The sequence below is a fragment of the Heterocephalus glaber genome, unplaced genomic scaffold (assembly GCF_053883595.1).
Source record: "Heterocephalus glaber isolate CG9 unplaced genomic scaffold, H.glaber_assembly_v1.0 deba00001555, whole genome shotgun sequence".
NCBI classification, from domain to species: Eukaryota; Metazoa; Chordata; class Mammalia; order Rodentia; family Bathyergidae; genus Heterocephalus; species Heterocephalus glaber.
In genome coordinates this window covers 15,777,563-15,796,626 of record NW_028258346.1, presented here as the reverse complement: position 1 = coordinate 15,796,626, position 19,064 = coordinate 15,777,563, and the positions used below count along the sequence as shown (strand labels likewise).

Here is a 19,064-nt window from a genome sequence, read left to right as displayed (position 1 = left end):
AAGGGTTAAGTAATTGTTCCAACATCCCACAACCACTCAGCAGTAGATCTAAGATTCAAACCTAGACAGTCAGGCTCCGGAAGCCATTCTTTTAACTTTTCCCACTTGCTAGTCATCATTTGAAATACTGTTAATCAGGCCAAACCCCTAATTGCATAATTAAGAATCAGATACATGCAAACAGCCTAAGAGAAATAGCACACTGACATCAACCTGTATTAAGACGCGAGTGACTAGAATAAAGCCTTCCTTGAGAGCTCAAGTGCAGGTGTGCATTTAGACACTGGGTACCTAAAAAGCCACGGGGAGATCAAAGAAGTGGCACCAAGGGAGGCAGAGGCCATCCAAGCAAGAGCCTGGAAATGGACATTGATCTGCATTATTGAGGTCTCTGGACTGAGGCCGTGGTTAAGTAGCAGCTTTTCACCTTGTTTCTGTACTGTCAGGACACAAGAAGCAGAGGAAAAATATGCTAGAAGGGAACATTAGCTCCAGGCTGAAGCAGTGGAGCAAGAAGGAGTAATTTTCTGAGTCATGTTTAGGGCTCCATTAGGTTCCTATCTCCTTGCCATTCCAGGTTTAAAGCCCCCCTCCAAATTCACTGCCGTCATCCACGCAGTCACCCCCCTGGTCTCTCAGTCCCAGCCAGTGTTGAAGCTTCTCGTGGCTGCAGCCAAGTCTCAGTACTGTGCCCAGGTGAGTGCACCTGTCCCCTCCCCTCCCTGCACTGCACCTGGTTCCCGGCTCCCTCATCACACCGGCAACTGAGAGCAAGGGAAAGGTGTCCGGGGTAGTCACAGAGCTGCTGTGCTGGGCGAAGTTCACACACACACACACACACACACACACACACACACATACATACGCACATTTTCTCTGAAGAATATACAAGCACACTGTTCTGATTTCAGATGCCAAGACGACAAAGTAACATCTGAAAGGCCACTGGGAGGAACTACAGAACACTTAAGTTTCAAGAGAAGCAACAGACTTGGTGTCAGGAGGAATCAACCATCCTCACAGCCACCTTGACTAGTTCTAAAATTGGGAGCGGAAATCTATGTAACGATATTTTTCCAAATCAGTATCACTCCCATACTCGTAACAGTGGTTTTACTGACTTGTGGAATCAGAGTAGACAAGAAGGTTTACAAACTAGGAAAGAATCAAATCATGTTGAAGTGCGTATTTTTTTGAACTAAATGCCTTTATTGGAAATTATAAAGTCACAGAAAATCAGCAACCATTCTAGAAAATCCAAAACATGAGCTCATCCAAGTTTTGCCTTGAATTCTTTCTTTTCGCCCACATTGCCTGGTGTAGTGCAATCTCAGAGCAGCTGTTCAGATGTTTGGTGTATGTTTTTCCTCAGCTTGATCAGAGTTATCTCACGTATCATCTTAAGGGATAAGAATTTAGAAAGCCACTTTATTAAGCTCCAGCAACCTTGAAATTGCTTCATTTTCCTCTAGCTTTCCCTTAGCCCCTGGACACAAATTTTAGGTTGTCTTTCCGATCCCTCTCTCTGGTTCTGAAGGTTGTCTGGGAATGGGTGCCCTTTAAAATTCAGTTTTGTTCTCTACCGTTTTGCCTTGCTGAGCTCCAGCTGCCTCCTTTGGTCTTTGTCCTAAGACGAGACTGGGCTGGAGGCCAACGTAGGTGCACCCAGACTGGCGTCTGATGGCCTCCATCCCTTTCAGATCGTAGTCCTATGGAATTGTGACAAACCCCTCCCAGCCAAACACCGCTGGCCTGCCACTGCTGTGCCTGTCATCGTCATCGAAGGAGAGAGCAAGGTAGGTGGCACATAAGCTTTGCTTAGCTGGTTTATCCAAACAAATTGTGTCTTCAAGAATAGTGTCTTTCTTCGAAGTTACCTAAAAAGAGACATTTCCACCCTGATTTTGTTTTGATTCCTCCATCCAAAGAATCTCATTAATGCTGCCTGCTGGCCTCAGCTTCTCTTTTCCAGTCCACTCTGCCTAGAACTAATCAATCTTCTGATCGCCTTGTGGCCCTTCAGGGATGCCATCTACTAATGTTTAAATTGACATTTGAAACCACGTGTAATGTGGCTCTCTCATGGCTTTCCCTACAGACACTATTTACAGTCATCTGAATTGCACTGTGGTTTTCCTACCTCTTTTTTTCTCTTCCCATTTGTCATATGTCTTTCCACCCCGCTCAGTTCATCTCTTCCAGAATTCCTCTATATCTTGTGCCTTAGTCACTTTCCTCATCGCTGAGACATGATACCCAACAGCCACGACTTGAAGAAGGAGAGGTCTATTTTGGCTCACAGTTTTAGTCCATGCTTGACTGGTTCCAAGGCAGACATAGTGTAGAGGAAGGACCTGGGCAGAAAAAAGCTGCTCATCCTGTGGCAGACAGGAAGCAGGGAGGGAAGGGAGGAGCCGGGGAGGGAGGTATAATACCAGTCACACACCCAGTGACCCACTCTGCCTCCCAAGCTCCACCTCCCGGCAGCACATGCAGCTGTGAACTAACTCATCAGTGTACACTGATGACTATCACACCCCTGTGATCCAGTTGCCCTCCAAACACATGAGACTTTGGGGGACCTTCTAGAGCGACACCATAACATCTCTAAGCTCCTGCTCACCCACTAGCTTCTCTTTGAAATTTCTTCCCCTACTGGCTGCCAGAGGTGAGCTCATTTCTCAAGTTTCTGCTTGTTGTTTTCTTTGACTCTTCCCCATCGTGAAGAAATCAGTAGCTACTAATTGAAACTGAGATCGGTGAAACAGCGTTGTCTAAGAGACTAACTTTGTTACTCTCTAAAGGATTAGGTCATGAGAAACTGGCTCCCAGCAAGTGAAACATCCTTGATCCAGAATGACAAATAGTGATTTTTAGGTCAAACTATTTGAAATCATCCTTTGAGCCAACAGAAGCAGCAGTTTCATGGGATCCGATGTAATGCAGTGAGAATCATAATGGCCACATGAACAAATGATGGTTGCTTCATGTGTTCAGTTCCCTCCATCACATCTGCTGTGAACTGGACACTGTGTATTGGGCCTGGCACCAGGGGGTCGGGGAGCACAACAATAGACTCACTGCCTTCGTGGGGCTGAGTGAAGCAGCCCAGTTATTGGAGCCACTTGGGGGCATCTATGGGGATGAAGTGCTTCCCCCGGCCTCCGTCTTTCTTATCCATGTGCCTCCATCTCACCGTAGGCCCTGGTTTCATGAAAGCAACTGGCACACTAGGCTCCCGATGCAGCCTCCTCTGTTCATCTCCCCAGGCCAACAGCCCCCCGAAGGGAAGACTGTCCTGGTCGCCATCCCTGAAGGCTGGGCGGGGCTCAGATGCATGCAGGCAACTTTGAACTTTGATCTCTTTGGATTTTATGCTTCCTGGGTGACCAGACCTTCATATGGGTAGAGAGGACTTTGTCTGGCTGTGTTAGGCTGTGTGGGCTGCTCCGGGTCCCGCAGACTGGCAGCCATTTAACTGTAGCTGGTATTGTATTTTCATGCTCTGATCACGGACTGATTTCCTGTTTTCACTTTTAGTGAAAAGAAACTACTGACTGGTTTCTTTGTAGAATAGAGTTGAGAATGGGAAGATCTTGCTCGTGGGCTCTGTGGGGGTCTCTTAGGAGATGCTCCGCTTCCCCCGGGTAGATCTCCATCTCGGCTCCTGGCAGTTTGTTCAGTCCCTGTTTCTACTTGGCCACTGTTTTCAGGGGGCCGTGTGTTCCCGTGCCTTCTCTCCTGCGCTCAGTGCTCTGGGGTTGTCCCTTCTAGGGAAGCATCTGCACTCCCGTCTTGCTTTAGGCTCTGTGCTCCATGGAACCCGGGCTAAGAGAGAGGCTCGTGTTGTGGATTACATGAGATATGACGTAGAAGGTGCTACCTCAGTGCCTCTCACATGCATCAAGACTTCCATACATGTCAGCAGTTTTCCCGAGAGACATTGTAATGTCATGACTTGTACTGTGGGCCCTAGACTCTGACTTACTTCTTGGAACCCCAGGTTAGTTACTTAATCCCTGTGCTTTAGTCCCTATTAGGTAAACGGGAGAAAAAATCATTGTACCTACCTCATGAGGTAGTTCAGACAACCAAACGGTATGATCCACTGTATACAGATGGGCTGAGAACCTGGGGAATATGGCTGGTGCTCCAAAATACTGACTACTGCTGCACTTGGTGTCATTATTTGTGTGCCTTTCGTATCTTCCCCACTAGACAATACGCTTCTCAAGCCTCGCTCATTTGCTAGCTGTTTGTTAGTTCTGAAAGCGCTGGGCTGTCGTATGGTAGCTAGGTATTTCTTAAATGAGCAGAGAAACCCCAGTTTACTCAGGTCACCCCCTGTGCGTACTTGAGTCCTTCTCACGCTGACCCTTTCAAGGAGGCAGCTGAGGCAGCGTCTTTACCAAAACACCTCCGGTTTAGGTGGAGGATTTGGAAGTGGCGGCCGAGGCGCTGGTTTGTTGATGAGGCGGGTTCATAGAGAGGCAAGCGCTCCCTTGAAAGCCAGCAGTTGGACCAGATGATGGGGAAGGGCCCTGTGTCCTCCTCACTCTCCATCTTAAAATCTCTGGGCCTAGCTTGCAATTTAAAATTGATGCATGTGCTGCTTTGGCTGCAAAATTCAGGTTTGAATTTATGGGCCTTGTCTTCGCCGTTTTCCCCCCATAGGCTTAACAAGGGAAAGGTCAGGGCATTGCTAAGCTGGCAGCTAATGGTTCCTGCGTTCCTTGGTGGACATGTAAACAGCAGCACCAGGAGAATCACTTCAGGCTGAGATTTCTGAGCGCTGTCTCTGGGGTTGCTGTTCGCTTTGTGTTTTATTTTATTTTGAAAGCCTGAGAAAGATTTTTTTTTTTAAGAAAAAGAAACCCTGACCCAGTTGTCAGATGTATAGGAGCAGCCCCTGTAGCCTTTTGTGCTGCAGATGCATCCCCTGAGCTCCAAGGTGGGTTAGCCTGGCCACTTTCCATTCTTTACTGTCTGAAGAACTCCAGTTGCTTCGTGGGTGCAGAGCCCGAATTGGACACAGACCTGTGGTCCTGCTGCTGCCCAGAGTCGGCACAGGTTGGGCTTCTTGGGGTGCTCTGATTTGTAAGAGTGGCCCCCTGGCTGCAGGTTAAGAGTCTCCCTCTCCCCTTTGACTTTACCTCCAGTGCTCAACTGCTTCATTCCCTGGCCTTGGGGCCCTCAGAGTCGATGGCAAGGGTGCCCTGTCCCTGGGGTCTCCACATGCAAAGTGAGGGGCTGTAGCATAGCACCCCAGGCATGCAGTGAGCTGGAATTGCCACATGTCCTTGGGTTCACCTTGAGGTTCTTCCCAGACCTCAGACAGCACAGGGACAGAGGTGCACCAGGATGAAATCTGGGCTCCATCTCAAGGGAAACTCAATCTTTCTGAGCCCCAGTTTGCCCTTTATAAAGTGGGTTGTCCTACACATGCAGTGGGATGGTGTATCCAGGGGACCTGGAACATTTCCTGGCCCACCCTAAATACTCCAAAGGTACTGGTCTGTGTATGGCATCCACACAGAAGCGAGCAGTGACTATCGCAGGGGGCCTCTCAGCCTCATTTTCCAGCTCACCCCCAAAGCATCACCGCTCCCCGTACCTGCACACACACGGAGGCACACACACGCACACATCTCACCGTGCCTCGCTCTGGAATTGCCCCAAAGTTATTCACATACCACCTTTGGAATTTTCCTAAGTCTGTGAGCCCCACGCGCTGCTGCCATTTATTTAAATTAAACTTACTTTTCACTTTAATAGAGTTATTTACGACTCACTTATTATTACCTTGTGTGGTGTAGCTGCTGTGTAGATGGCTATGTGTTCTTCATGATCTGATCTGAAAGAATTATGTGGCCAAGCGCATAAATATCCGCACACCTTCCGTGGTGTGTGGTCGAGCTTGGAGCTTGGAGCTTGGAGCTTCTGCTCCAGCCTCTCCCACTCTGCTGCCCTGTGGGCGGTGGTTTCCTCTTCAGGCTCTTTGCACCCCAGAGGCCCATCTAGCCTCTACCCTCCAGGCATCTTTTCCTTTCAGGCCAGAGCTAAGCACCTGGTTCCTGGGCTCTACAGACTACCAGTTCCTCAAAGACAGGGCACGCATCTTACTTATCTTTGACCAGCAGGGGACTGGGGTGCAGTTGATGCACTGAGGAACAATTGGAGCAAATGAGTTAGCACTGATGGGCAACGAGAGCCTTCCGGGGTTGGTGCAGAACATTCGTTATGAAGGTCAGGATGGGGACCTCCCTGAAAACCAGACTAACGAGACCTCTTTCCCCTCTTGCTCCCACCTGCGTTCTGCCTGCCCCAGGTGATGAGCAGCCGCTTTCTGCCCTACGACAACATCATCACAGATGCCGTGCTCAGCCTGGACGAGGACACTGTGCTTTCAACGACCGAGGTGAGAAGCACCAGAGGAGTGGGCTCTTCCCGCAGGTGCCTCAGGCCCCAAGGTGCCAGCGTGTCTCATGTCTCTTGTCCTTGCCTTGGTGAAAGGCAAAGCCATTTTTCAGAACTTCCTGCAGAATTGGTACTAATTTACCCCATTCTGGTTAACACCTTGCCTGTCATCTGGCACCCTGTGAGGGCACTTTGCCCTCTATTTCTTCACTAATTGATTCCTTGTCTGCATGACCCACTCCCTTGGTTTTGTTTTTAACGACCACAGCTGTGGGCAGGTGTGCAGAACCAAGGGGAGAGGGACTGGCTCCGCATTATCCTGAATGCTCAGCTCAGAGCAGACACTCCCACCCTTCCCTGTCACCCTGCTTGCTGTTTCTGGCAAGGCTCTGGAGGTCGTTCTGTTTTCATCCGTGGCCCTCATTTCCGCCACGTACGTAGAGCAGTCACCCCTCAAGGCTGAAACAGAGACCCCTGCTAGTTGGAGTGCTCAGGCATGAGTGCCAAACAAGACTGCCCACAGAATATGTGTGGAGAACGTAGGTGTGGTGGGAAACCGAATTTTACAACACAATTGAATATTGATCGCTGAAGACGTAGACGAGATCAAAGGCCACCCCGTAAAAATGCCATGTATCAGAAATACATTATTAACGGCAGCTGCTCTCAGAAGCATGGCGTCTTAACCACTTATCCTTCCCCCTCACTTGCTTTTCTCTTTTTATTCATAATGATTTTCCATTGAGCTTAAACCTTGGCCCTTGCCAGCACTTACTTTCCTGGGCCCCAGTCTAGTTCCAGTAGCAGAACGAGGTGTTGCCCTTGGCTGGACAATTCAGCGTCTCTTCCTTGAAATTCCATAGCTGCTTCCAGTTTCCATCAGGTAGAGATAAACAGACTTACGTACAAAGCCAGCCAAAATGACCTGAGGTCAAAGTGTCCTCAGCCTCTCCTGGTGGAAATATTTTCTGTATTTCCCAAACTCTGTAAGTACTTGTTGAATGATTGCTGGGGAACAAATGCTGTGCAGATAAAGGGTGAACACACGGCCGCTGTGCATCGGTGGGAGGAAGGGCTGTGGTGGAGAAAACATGCTTCACCCTCAGAGGGCCTCGGAGACAGCTGTGAAGTACAGGGCCAGGGCACCCAGCCTGTCTTCTGCTGCTGCTTCGTCTAAGGGAAGCTGGCATCGTCAGAACACATTCATTCAACAAGAATTTATGGAGAGATTCTTTGTTCTGGACTCCGTGCCAGGTTCTTTGGTTATAGTTCCTGCCTGTGTCTGTCAAAGTCCTGGCAGCAGGCAGAATTCAAATCAGATGATGCAAGTGAAAGGACTTGGGATTCCTCGGGGAGGGATGAGTGGGTGCCACCTGCTATGCTGAGGCACCTGGTGTGTAGAAAGAGGAGGAAGCAATTTCTACCCCTAGACCAGAAGGAGCTGGAGAAGGATCGCACTTTTAAAGTCCCTGAGATGGAAGTAAGAGGGAAACAGGTGCCGTCCTACAAGAGCCATGCTCATGGAGAACCGTGGCTGCGCTGGAACTCTGATGCAGAAGTAGAAAGGAGGCAGAGAAGGGGTATCCTGACTCCGCTTTATCCTACTTTCATTTCCTTGCCGATGACTCCTGTTGGCCTAAGTTTGCCAAACACCAGCCACCGGTGCTGATCAGCCCCCTGGAGTCCATCATCCCAGGGCACAAAACAGGGCAAGGGGAATAGATAGTGCATCTCCGAGGGCAAACACAGGAAAACAGCATGGAGCCAGGGTGGAACAAATGGTCAGGCCTAGTCCAGCACATGCCCTGCTCATCAGCCTGTGACCTGGAGTCCGGATTCCTCTTACATCTTCTCCTGGGCACAAAGCAATTAGTCTCACTCTAGGGTTTGTTTTTCCATGTCCCATGGTGAAATAACTTTCAGCTGCTGTGATAGACCTTTGTGCTGGTGAATTTCCTTTCAAAGAATAGCAATTCCAACCTCTCAGTGCATGCTGGGAGGAACATGTGTTGTATGTGAAGTAATTAGAAGTTAATGTGGGTTGAAAATGATATGTAAATTTAAGAGGCTGGCAATCTGGTTTGCTTTTGCCTGCTGATCGGTAGGATGAATGTGTTGCCTAAAATGGTCGTGGCAAGGATTTCTCTTTTCTCCTTTACTAGGTGAGTAGATGCTGGTTCTGTTCAGGGTTCTTAGGGTGTGTAAATGTCTCTCTGCAGCATTAAGGATAGATTTTTCAGCAGCATCCCTTAAAGGAATTAGATATAGTTGGTTTATAATTATTTACATTTATCTGGGTTGCTGCAAAGCCTCAAAAGAAAACAGATGTTGATTTTTAAGAGAACAGGCCTGTGAGCTGACCTTCCCCTTCTTTGATGTGTTAATGATCTTCATGAAAGCAGAGCCATCACAAGAATCATAGTTTTATCTGAATTTACTTTTGAGTTCCTTTGAAAGGACTTGAAACAGCTTTGAGATAGTAAGAAATTCATGTGATGGAAACACCCCATTGGATTCTACAGTGGTTGCTAGTGCATGCGTTTCCTTTTCAAAGAATAATGGAAAACCCCAAAGACTGCTGACCGCTGGGCAGCTTCTTTGACAATGGCCTGCAGAGCCACTGACCCCCTCAGCTGGCAGCATTAGCAGTGAAGGCCTGTGCTGACCTGCAGGTGCAGTGACCTCATTTCAGGTTTCTGGCATATGCTCTGCACTCCCCTGCTGTCTGTGAACTTGAAGATGCCTCCTTGCCCACCAGGTTTGCTTCATATATGTTGCCCCACCCAGCTCCTCCTGGTCTCCCGAAGGTGTGGTTTCGGAGAATAAGCCATAGTAAATCTTTCTGATTTGGAGACAGGACTGCAGATTCGAGTTTTCCAAAGACACAAAAGGAGTCGAGGTTTATTATGAGGAGTTGGCTTGCACCAGTAGGGAAGCCGGGAATGCTGGGAGGTGTGATCCAGTTAGTCTGTTGGCCTTGGAGCCATAGGAGCTGTGGTTGCACCCAGTCCAGGGCGGTAGAAGGCTATGCCCCGCCACAAGCAGGCAGGCAGGAAGAAACAGGAGTGAATTCCTTCCTTTCTGTCCTAGTCGTGCCCCCCGTGGATGGAATGGTACCCACCCAAGTTGGAAGGACAGGCTGCCATACTGCAGCCACTGGTTCACACGTTAATCCCATCCCAGACACCTCCAAAAAGGACACACTCAGAGGTAACCTTCGATCTCCATACCTCTTGGTGCAATCAGGCAGCACATGAAATTCATCATTCCCAGCACCAAATTGGGCTTTCATAAAAATGTAAATGTTTGTCTATTTACCAAACAGATTGACTTCTAACTAAGACTGAAGAATTGAGTGATAAAAGCGTCTAAAAATCACCCCCGTGTTTCCCAAAACATGATTTGTATACATCAAATAGTTCTCCATGGCTCATCACAAGCATGTTTTATTTAACAATTATGGTTTTACTTTTTTTTTGGTGCTGGGGATCGAACTTGGGTCCTTGCGCTTGTGCAGCAGGCGGTGAAATCACTGAGCTAAATCTCCGGCCTAATTATGGTTTTATTTTAATGTTTGTTAGAAAATAATATAGCCAGTAATCATACTTAGGATTTCTCTGGGAATTTTTTTTTTTTTTCACCTAGGAGGAACCCAATTAAGATTAAAAAATAGCCAATTTAAAGCAAAATATTACCAGAGTAATTTAAGTAATAGAATATGTGGTACAGGAATGTGACAAAAGGCTTGGGGAAATACTGAGCTAAGCTTATTTGTTCCATCTTTTTTTTTATTGAGGTAAAATTCACATGACATAAATCAACCACAGGAATGTGTACAACTCAGCTGGATTTAGTTTGCTGAGAATGTTGTCCGGTCATCATGACCTCTGTCTTCTTTTGTTGTTTTTTGTTTATTTGTTTGAGACAGGGTCTTGCTGTGTGGGTCAGTCTGGCCTTGAAGCTGCAGTGATCCTCCTGCCTCAGCCTCTCGAGTGCTGGAATTACAGCCCTGTGCCTCTATACCCAGGTTTATCGCTCTCTTCTTCCAGAACATTTTTATTACCCTCTGAGGAAAGCCAGTACCCATTAAAGAGTCTCCCAGCATTTGATAACCGCTGCTGTTTTCTGTCTCATGAATCTGCCTGTTCTGGACATCTTATATTCATAAAAAATATGCTATGTGGCATTTCACCTAATGTGTTTTTTGGTTTTTTGCCATACTGTGGATCAGACTCGGGACCTTGTGCTTGCAAGGCAGGTGCAGTGCCACTGAGCTAAATCCCTGGCCCTCACCTAGTGTGTTTTTTAGGTCCACCCATGTTGTGGCACCTGTCAGTTCTTTGTTCCTTTTTATGCCTGACTAGTACTCCATTGTATGGTCACATTCTTCAGTCAACAGAATTTTGACCATAAGATATGGGCTTAACAGCATCAGTCAGTCTCTCAACCGCTGTCACAGTGCTGAGACTTAAAATATTTGCGGGATAAATGAAATTTCCATTTGTGCTGCTTCTCATGGAGAGACAGAACAAAGGTTACAGGGTGAATTGTGGCCTTTGGAAGGGATACATTGCTTTCAACACTGCAGCAACAGCGCCAGAGAGGTTAGAATACAGTACGCCCTGAAATTGAAACCAGATTGCCTGGGCTCGAAGCTTGGCTGTATCACTAACTGGCTTAGACAAACTACTTGGTCCCCATATGTCCTCGTTTTTCTTCCTGTAAATGAGTACCTACCAGGGCTACTGTGAGGATGAAGTGGGTTAGAAAGTAAAAGTACCTATAAGCCTGGTGCCACATTATAAGTGTTACACATTATCAGCATGATATGATTGTTTGCGGTTACTATTTTGTTATTTTTATTTTCTATTTATTTTTTATTTCTGACTTATCAAATGATCATGCAAAGTCAGAAGAGAGCTCACAGACTTGAAAGCACAGCGTTTGCTAAGCATATGTGCTTATTTACAGCAGGTGCAAAGGCACCGTGTTTGGTTTCATGTAAGCACTGGAAAGTTACTTAGCTGCCTTATAATCCTGTTGCTTCACTTGCCCTCATCTCTACTTATTCTTAGTGATTGCTCTGTGGAAGTTTTTTCTAGATTTCCCTTGTTCTGTGTGCATCTTTGAACCTGAGAACCCTGAATTGTATTTGCTTTGGAATATCTACTCTGCCTTCCTGTTAAAACTTGTGGGGTTTTTACAATTTTAATTTTACCAGTACAATTTCTTATTTTTTTATTTTTTCAGGGGTGTTTTATTTTATTTTATTTATATTAGTCCACGTTTGCGGTACAGTGATGGCCTTCGCTGTGGGGAGTTGGCACATGCACATCACACGTCTCAGTTTGTTTTTCTTCCCCTCCCCTCTTCTGTCTCTTGGTGCCTTCCCTCTTGTAAGAGATCCATCTCCCTGTTTCCTATTTTCTATCTTTTACTTGACTTCTATTTATTCATACCTTGGGTTTCTCATAGAAGAGAAGCTATGCAACTTTCAAGCTTGTGTGTCTGACTTATTTCACTTAACAGTATTGCCGTGCACTTTTTAAAAAGAAAATCTTCGCCTTTTCTCTTAAGAGGGCGAATCCTGATCTTTTAAGGATGCTTTCATTTGTATCCCACTGGCCGTGGTATGGGCTGGTCATGATGTTGTGTGCTCCTCCTCCGATATGTCCAGGGCAACTGCTCTCACTCATAAGCTCATGTGTCTGCATCTCTGGCAGGTCAGTAGTCACGTGAACCACGTCAGTAGTCACGTGAACCACGAGGGGTGGGGAAGAAATTGATTTTCTGACTTGCTTTTTTTGGCTCGAACAGATTGAATTTCTAAAGGATCTATCAGCAAACTTTTTTCCCCTTTTTTTTCATTTCTGTACCAGTCTGAAGTTTCTTTAGTAGAAAACATTAAAATGTGCATAATTACGGGGCAAAATGTCAAGCAGTCAGTTTAATTTGCTGATGAATACATGGAATTAATGTTTCAAAACAGTCCCAGGATTTTACATTATGAATTAGCAGGGGAAAGGTAATGTTTTGTTGACATTTGTTAACACTGTTGATTGCTTGTTTGGCTGTGTTCTGCCTGCAGGTGGATTTCGCCTTCACCGTGTGGCAGAGCTTCCCTGAGAGGATCGTAGGGTACCCTGCACGGAGCCACTTCTGGGATAACTCCAAGGAACGCTGGGGTTACACGTCCAAGTGGACAAACGACTACTCCATGGTGTTGACAGGAGCTGCTATTTACCACAAGTGAGAGTTCAGACATCTCTCTTTGAGATTTTACAGAGCTCTCAATTCCTGCCAATTGCATGTATAGAAATTTAGGTCAACTCTTGCTAACAACATTAACATTAATAGTATCCTTGCTTAAGTTTTGTTGCTGTGACAAACACAGGATTTTTACACCAGTGAAACTTCTTGGCTTATTGGGTTTCCAGAAATCACAGTAGAGTAGCATTTTCAGTTAAACTGAAGGCTGAAGATACACTCGAGGCTGTATTAAGTAACTGAATATTGAGGGTAATATTAATAAAAGTAAATACTGTATGTAATTGACTAGCCCCGGCCACTGTTGTGGTAGGTGCTTGGAATTCACTAATGGGTACAATAGAACAAATTCTTCGCCGATGCAGTGCTTGTGGTCTAACAAAGGAAGATAGTATACGTCATGATGACATAAGATGATAAGGCGAGTGTTTTTGCAAAAAGACAGAGTAGAGACGAGCAGGACTAGTAGCAGAAGTGGGGCGGCTTGGAGGAGGATGTTCACCTCACTGAGCATAAGATGTGAGCAGAGACCTGAAGGAGAAGAGGAAGTTAGCTAAGACTGCCTGGTACGGGGACAGCTAGAACAATGTTCCGAGAGATGTAGCAGGGACATTGAGAAGGGTAACGAGATGAGTGGTGTGGGTGAGGGAGGGCAGAGAGGTCTGTGAGCCCAGCGCAGGAGGATGTGACTATTCCTCGGTATGAGCTCAGGGGCAGCACAGGGATTTGACAGAGGAGACATCAGGCTTATGTTTCCAGCATCTGCGCTGGATGCTGGGTTGAGACTGGGCCGCCAGGAACAGGGGTGATTGTCATTTTCTAGGCAGAAGTTGATGGGGCCTGGGACCAGGAAGTGAGTGATGGAAATGGTTAGTAGAGACCAGACTATGGACATATTGTGAAGATGTCAGAGTGGTATCCTTACACACTGGGTGCAGAATTTGATGACTCCTGTGTTTTTGACCCGATAGGTGGAAGGATAGAGTAGACATCAACAGAGATGGGGAAAACTACAGATGGAATAAGTGTGGCACAAATACAGTTTCATCTTGAGCACATTAGGACTCCAAGTGTGTGCTGAAAGCAGTCATGGATGGAGATACAACGTGCACACTCATTTGCATGCGTTTTGTCTTGAAGGCCAGCAGACTGGAGTAAGATCACAAGACACATGACTAGATAGTGTAGGTAGTTAATATTCCCTGGTCCATCACTGATGAAACCCCAGTCTTTTGTCTCAGTAAGGTGGACACATCAATCATACCTTGGTCTTTTTTTAGCAAGCAAGAGAATCTTATCCTTGGAAATGACCAAAGTGTAGACATTTAGACTGGCTGAATCTTGATCTCAGATTTCACTCCTTAAAAGTTCTTTGTTCCCCTTTCCCCTGCCACCACTGTGTAGATGAACCTGGATCATTCAAATGATTTCTCAATTGGAGATTATATAAATTGTCTTGCCACCTGATAATAAAGTTAGACAGCCAAGCAATGTCTGCATCTGTATGTGTCTCTGTGCCTCGTTCTGTGACCTATGAAACGGGGATAATGCACCTGCCTCTAGATTCCTTATGGGGATTAGATAAGGCCTTCTGTAAAACACTTCAGAATATTATGAAGTGTGGACTGAGTTCCACAGAAGTGATAGCTGTCATCGTTATCATCATGATTGCCATTGGTCACCACTCAGGGATGCAGAGAATGCTTATTTGTGTGAAGCTCACTTGTCATTATGTAACAGTGGCCCCTGTGTAACCACTCTTCGGTCTTCACAGATACTATCACTACCTGTACACCCAATACCTGCCAGCCAGCCTGAAGAGCATGGTGGACCAACTGGCCAATTGTGAGGACATTCTCATGAACTTCCTGGTGTCTGCCGTGACAAAGCTGCCTCCCATCAAAGTGACGCAGAAGAAGCAGTATAAGGAGACAATGATGGGACAGGTAAGGGACTCCTCTCCCTGCTTTGCTCCCTGGAAGTTCGGCCCAAGGTGAGGAGGGCTGTGTTGGAAGCAGGATAAGGAGATGTCTCTCAGGAGCACAACAGACTGGGAATGAGTGATTTGCCTGTGGACAGTTTGAAAGACACAGCGAGCCAAGGGCATCGGTGTCCCCAGAATATAAGCGTTCATGTAAGGTGACGTGAGAAAGACATGTCCTCAGTCAGTCTTAGTTCCTTTGGGCTGCTGTAGCAAAACAACGTAGACATGGTGGCTTCAGTAACAAACATGATTTCTCACACTTCTGGAGACTGCAGAGTGCAAAACCAAGGCACCAGCAGAGTTAGTATCGGGCCAGGGCCTGCTTCCTGATTCACAGACAACTGTGGGCTTGCTGTGTCCTCACGTGGTAGAAGAAAGGGCACGAAAGCTCTCTGGAGTCCTATTCTTGGTAATTCCACTCCCCTGACATAGTTGCTTCCTGGTGTTCCCCCCTGCAATGCTATCACACTGAGGATTATGCTTTAACACTTAAATTCAGGGAGACGCAAATATTCTGGTCCATAGCAGCGTTAAAGACTTGCAAAGAATGTATGTAAATGTATCCTAGGTGCCTTAGTTAATGACTGGCAAACAGTACTCTCTTCAGTACAGCCTTCTGGCGGATGCTTCTGAGTGAATGTACATCATAGTGAAATACCAGGAGTCACAGTATTCTGTCTTCAGCTCCTGAACCAGCATTTATAAGCTGTAGGCAAGATAGTTATCTTCTGAAATTCAGTCAGCTCATCTTTAAGATGAACATGGTGAAATCTGCCTCACGAAGTTGAGGTAATATGTCTGAAGCTTTTTAAAAGAAAAGTAAAATGTTTTCTTGGGTCATAACACTTGAAGACTAAAGATACTTTCAAGGAAATACAACCCAGCACTTTCTTTTTAGGTGTAAGAAAACCAGGGCCTAGGGAACTTATCAGTGTGGCCACAAGCCGACAGAGAGGGGCAGATGTGAGAGTTGACTCCTAGACTCTGTGCTTTATACTGCCAGTTCTCCTTCAGCCGGGGTCATGCTGGTATTGTTGCATCAGGCAGGATTCTGGGAGGCTGGGCCCTCTTGTGAAGAGCCCATCCACCTCTTGGCTCTGTCCCTCACCCCAGCAAGAATGCAGGAGGTGAGGCGAGGCTGACTCAACTCCGGAGATCCCTCCAGCACGGAATGAGGAGCTCAGAAAACGAAAGTAGTGCAAAGCAGAAGATTTGCTTCTAATACTGCAGAAGTGGGGACCGGGGCCGCTGAGCAGCAAACTGTGGCAGTGAGAAGCTCAGGAGATGAGCTTCTCGCCTGTCTTTGCCTTGTTCAGACTTACAGGGTAAGCGATCCCTACCAATGACTGTTTCCCTGATTAGGGGCTTAGCCTTTGTTTCCGGGATGGCCTAAGGTTCCAGGGGCCTCGAGCACATAGCAGAGGCATGTGGAGGTCGCACAAAGGGCAGCCTCCCTGTGTACGTCATGCAAGGAGGTAGCATCACCCCATCACCTACACCACATTGGCCCCCAGCCCAGGCCCTCTGCGGCCTGTTTCCCCTGTCTCCAGCACCAAGCCTGTAGGAATGTGCTGACGTTCATCTATGGTTATTCTTCTTGGGCAGACCCAGTACTCTGTGTGAGAAATCCAAAAAGCCTAAACAAAACCATTAGATCTCCCCAGTTCAAATCATGGAGCATCCGTCAGGATTGGCATTAGCCTTGGTGAACGCGCTGAACACAGTTGCATCAGTTCAACTCTGAGGCCTTGGCATGTGCCTTGTTGACAGTCATACACAAATCTAGGTTTCTCAAGGAAAACTTAGCTGTCCCTCCTATTAACACCACTCATGGCTTTTCATTTGCAAAATTCAGCAGGGGCAAAACCTTGACAGGATTTTAAGTTTCTCAAATTTAGTTATCAAGTATTTACTGAGCACTGGCACGTTGCCAGGCACTGATGTAGGTACTGGTTATGAGAAAAGAGCTGTTGTTAGTGCCTAAAAGGTCTTGTGGAAAATTCTATTTCTTTCTAATTACCACAGAGCAGGCAAGAGAATTTGCAAGAAATTTTAATCTTTGAGGCTAAAAGACGACTCAGTCCAAGCAAGATGTATTGTGCCCTTTTGCCCAAACTCTTTTGTCCCTGTTACCTTGCTTAAAGTCACAGCATTCCTTTAATACTGTTCGCTCAGAGAGTTCTTCAGACCTCCCTGAAGATACACAGCACACCCACAAGGGGTGGAACCCTAATAGCATTCGATTTCATAGGGTTGGCTTTGTGTTCTTCTCACAGATTGGCCTATCCTACTGAAGCAGTACTTCAGTAACATCTCACATCTTTCAGGGACAAATCTAAATTGCACCTTAGGGTTAACAAGGTGTAGCCAGGGACTGTTTGCCACTTCTTCCCATAGCCATTAGTTGATGGAATGTTCTTTTGGGTGACTGGTGAAACAAATGGATGTCATGCTCTAAGAGGATGCTTTTATTATGTGGGGAAGACAACTTTCCTAACACACTGGTTGACCCAGAGTAAATGTTAAAATTCAGAGGCAAAGAGTTGCTGGAATAATCACTTGGACTTTTTAAAAAATTATAAGCAAGAATAAGAATGAGCTGAGGCTCTTGACAGTGTTTGCATTTGCATTTGTGAGCACTTTTGCTGGGTGTGGGGCCTGGCCCTTTGAAATGGCCCAGGACCCCCATCAGTTTAGGAACAAAACAGGATACCCATAGGACCATGTTCTCCGATAGGAACTTGGCCCTTCAGCTTCATTTGTACCTTTCTCCCATGTACCAAGTAGAGTTCCCCTGGTATGAATGCTGCCTTTCTACCCTGAGCAAATAACTTCCTCTTCTACAAAATGCAGATGCCCTCACCTGGGTAGATCATTCTTTCACTTTGATGTTGCAAGGCTCAAATAAGGTTCTTGTACACACTTGGCAAGCAGTGTTTTATTACGCACCTGCTCGGGACTAACTTGACTTGACACTTGTGTTTATCTTTGATGTTATGTTCAAGCGCTTTGTGCTTGTGATTTTGAAGGGACTCATACCTGCTCAAGAGAATATGGTTCTAGGAACGCATGCAGACAAAAGCACACTGGACACACGTACATCATGAAAGAGTTGCGTATTTACCTTAATCAGTTTGTGAACTTTTGCCTTGTAGTCGGAAAACCCATCTTTTTCCCTATTTCATAAAAACTTGGTTTTGCCGAGGATTTAGCTTAGTGGCTCCGCCGCCTGCCTCGCAAGCACAAGGACCCGAGTTTGATCCCTGGTACCAAAACAAACAAACCAAAAAACACAAAAACAAAACTTGGTTTTAAAGACAATATGCTCAGTTCTATTTAAATGTCTTAAATATCAGCACTTAACATCATTTAAGGCTTTTAAAAAAAGATCAGTACCAATAATTACATGATACAAAAGTATTTAAGCACCCATAGAAGCAATATAGAAGGCTAAAAAGATAGTATCTGTCTTTCCCACTTACCCAGAGCAAATCGTTCTTCCTATTTAGGGTGAATAGTGACTCTTTATAGAGTCCACTGCCTTTTAAAAATTAATCTTTGAGCATTTTAATAGAGGAGAAAATGCAACAATTCTTAAATTAGAAGAACAGACTTTTGAGATTTTAGAGGATAATCATATAAATCTGTACCTTATATATCACTGAGCCCACATCCTTATACTTCATGGAGTCGTCCCAGTAGAGAAGTTTTTGGATAGGAAAAAGAAATCTAGGTGCTGCATAATATTAGCCTTTAATGAAGGACAAGGGTTTTATTTGTTCCCCTTCACCTATACATGTGACCTTTTAACAAAGGATTCAGAGAGATCTCTATAAAGGTAGAGAGATAAAAGGGAGGGAGAAGTGGATAAGAAGATAGACTTTTGAAAATTGATTATTGATATTTCAAAATCAGCCAAGTAAGCAAAGAATTTAAAACTCTCTTTGAAAGCAGAAATATGTTGTTAGTCATGGCATTGGTGCAAAAAGAAACATAGTTAGTGACCATAATAACTGAGATTTGCCTGACACATCATTCACTGAGAAGAGAATTGTCAATCAGAGAATTAGGTGTGTTTTTAAAAATTTTTTATTTGTGTTAATACATGTTTAGTAATAAGCATGTATTAGTTAAGATCACATTCATCGTAAGGAGTTGGTACAGGTACTTAGCACATCTGTGGGAAACCCAGAGTATGAACAAATGAAAGAGCAAAATAACAGACTAGATCTGCAAACAGATGTGTTTTTAACATTGACCAACTGAGCATATCATGGCAGCCTTTCGGGAAGGCGAGAAACAGCCTCCGTGCACTCCCATTGCCCGTCCTGCTGGTGAGCTCTGGCGACCTACTCAGTGCCTGCACGGCTTCTCATCGCCCTCTTGTCTTTGTCCT

At 45.8% G+C, this 19,064-nt stretch overlaps 1 protein-coding gene across 2 annotated transcripts in view; it reads left to right on the top strand.

Annotated features, from left to right (window-relative positions):
• Ext1 (exostosin glycosyltransferase 1) overlaps positions 1-19,064 on the top strand; it is a 271,125-nt gene that overhangs the window by 247,115 nt on the left and 4,946 nt on the right. The window contains exons 6-11 of one of the 2 annotated variants that reach the window (XM_087190709.1): positions 578-696; positions 1,701-1,796; positions 6,329-6,418; positions 12,506-12,666; positions 14,459-14,630; positions 15,782-19,061. In XM_087190709.1, the coding sequence (XP_087046835.1) occupies positions 578-696; positions 1,701-1,796; positions 6,329-6,418; positions 12,506-12,666; positions 14,459-14,630; positions 15,782-15,799 (656 nt within the window). In that variant the 3' untranslated portion in view covers positions 15,800-19,061. Of the gene's footprint in view, positions 1-577; positions 697-1,700; positions 1,797-6,328; positions 6,419-12,505; positions 12,667-14,458; positions 14,631-15,781; positions 19,062-19,064 lie in introns of those variants that run through there. The other variant, XM_004850202.4, reaches the window with a different exon arrangement.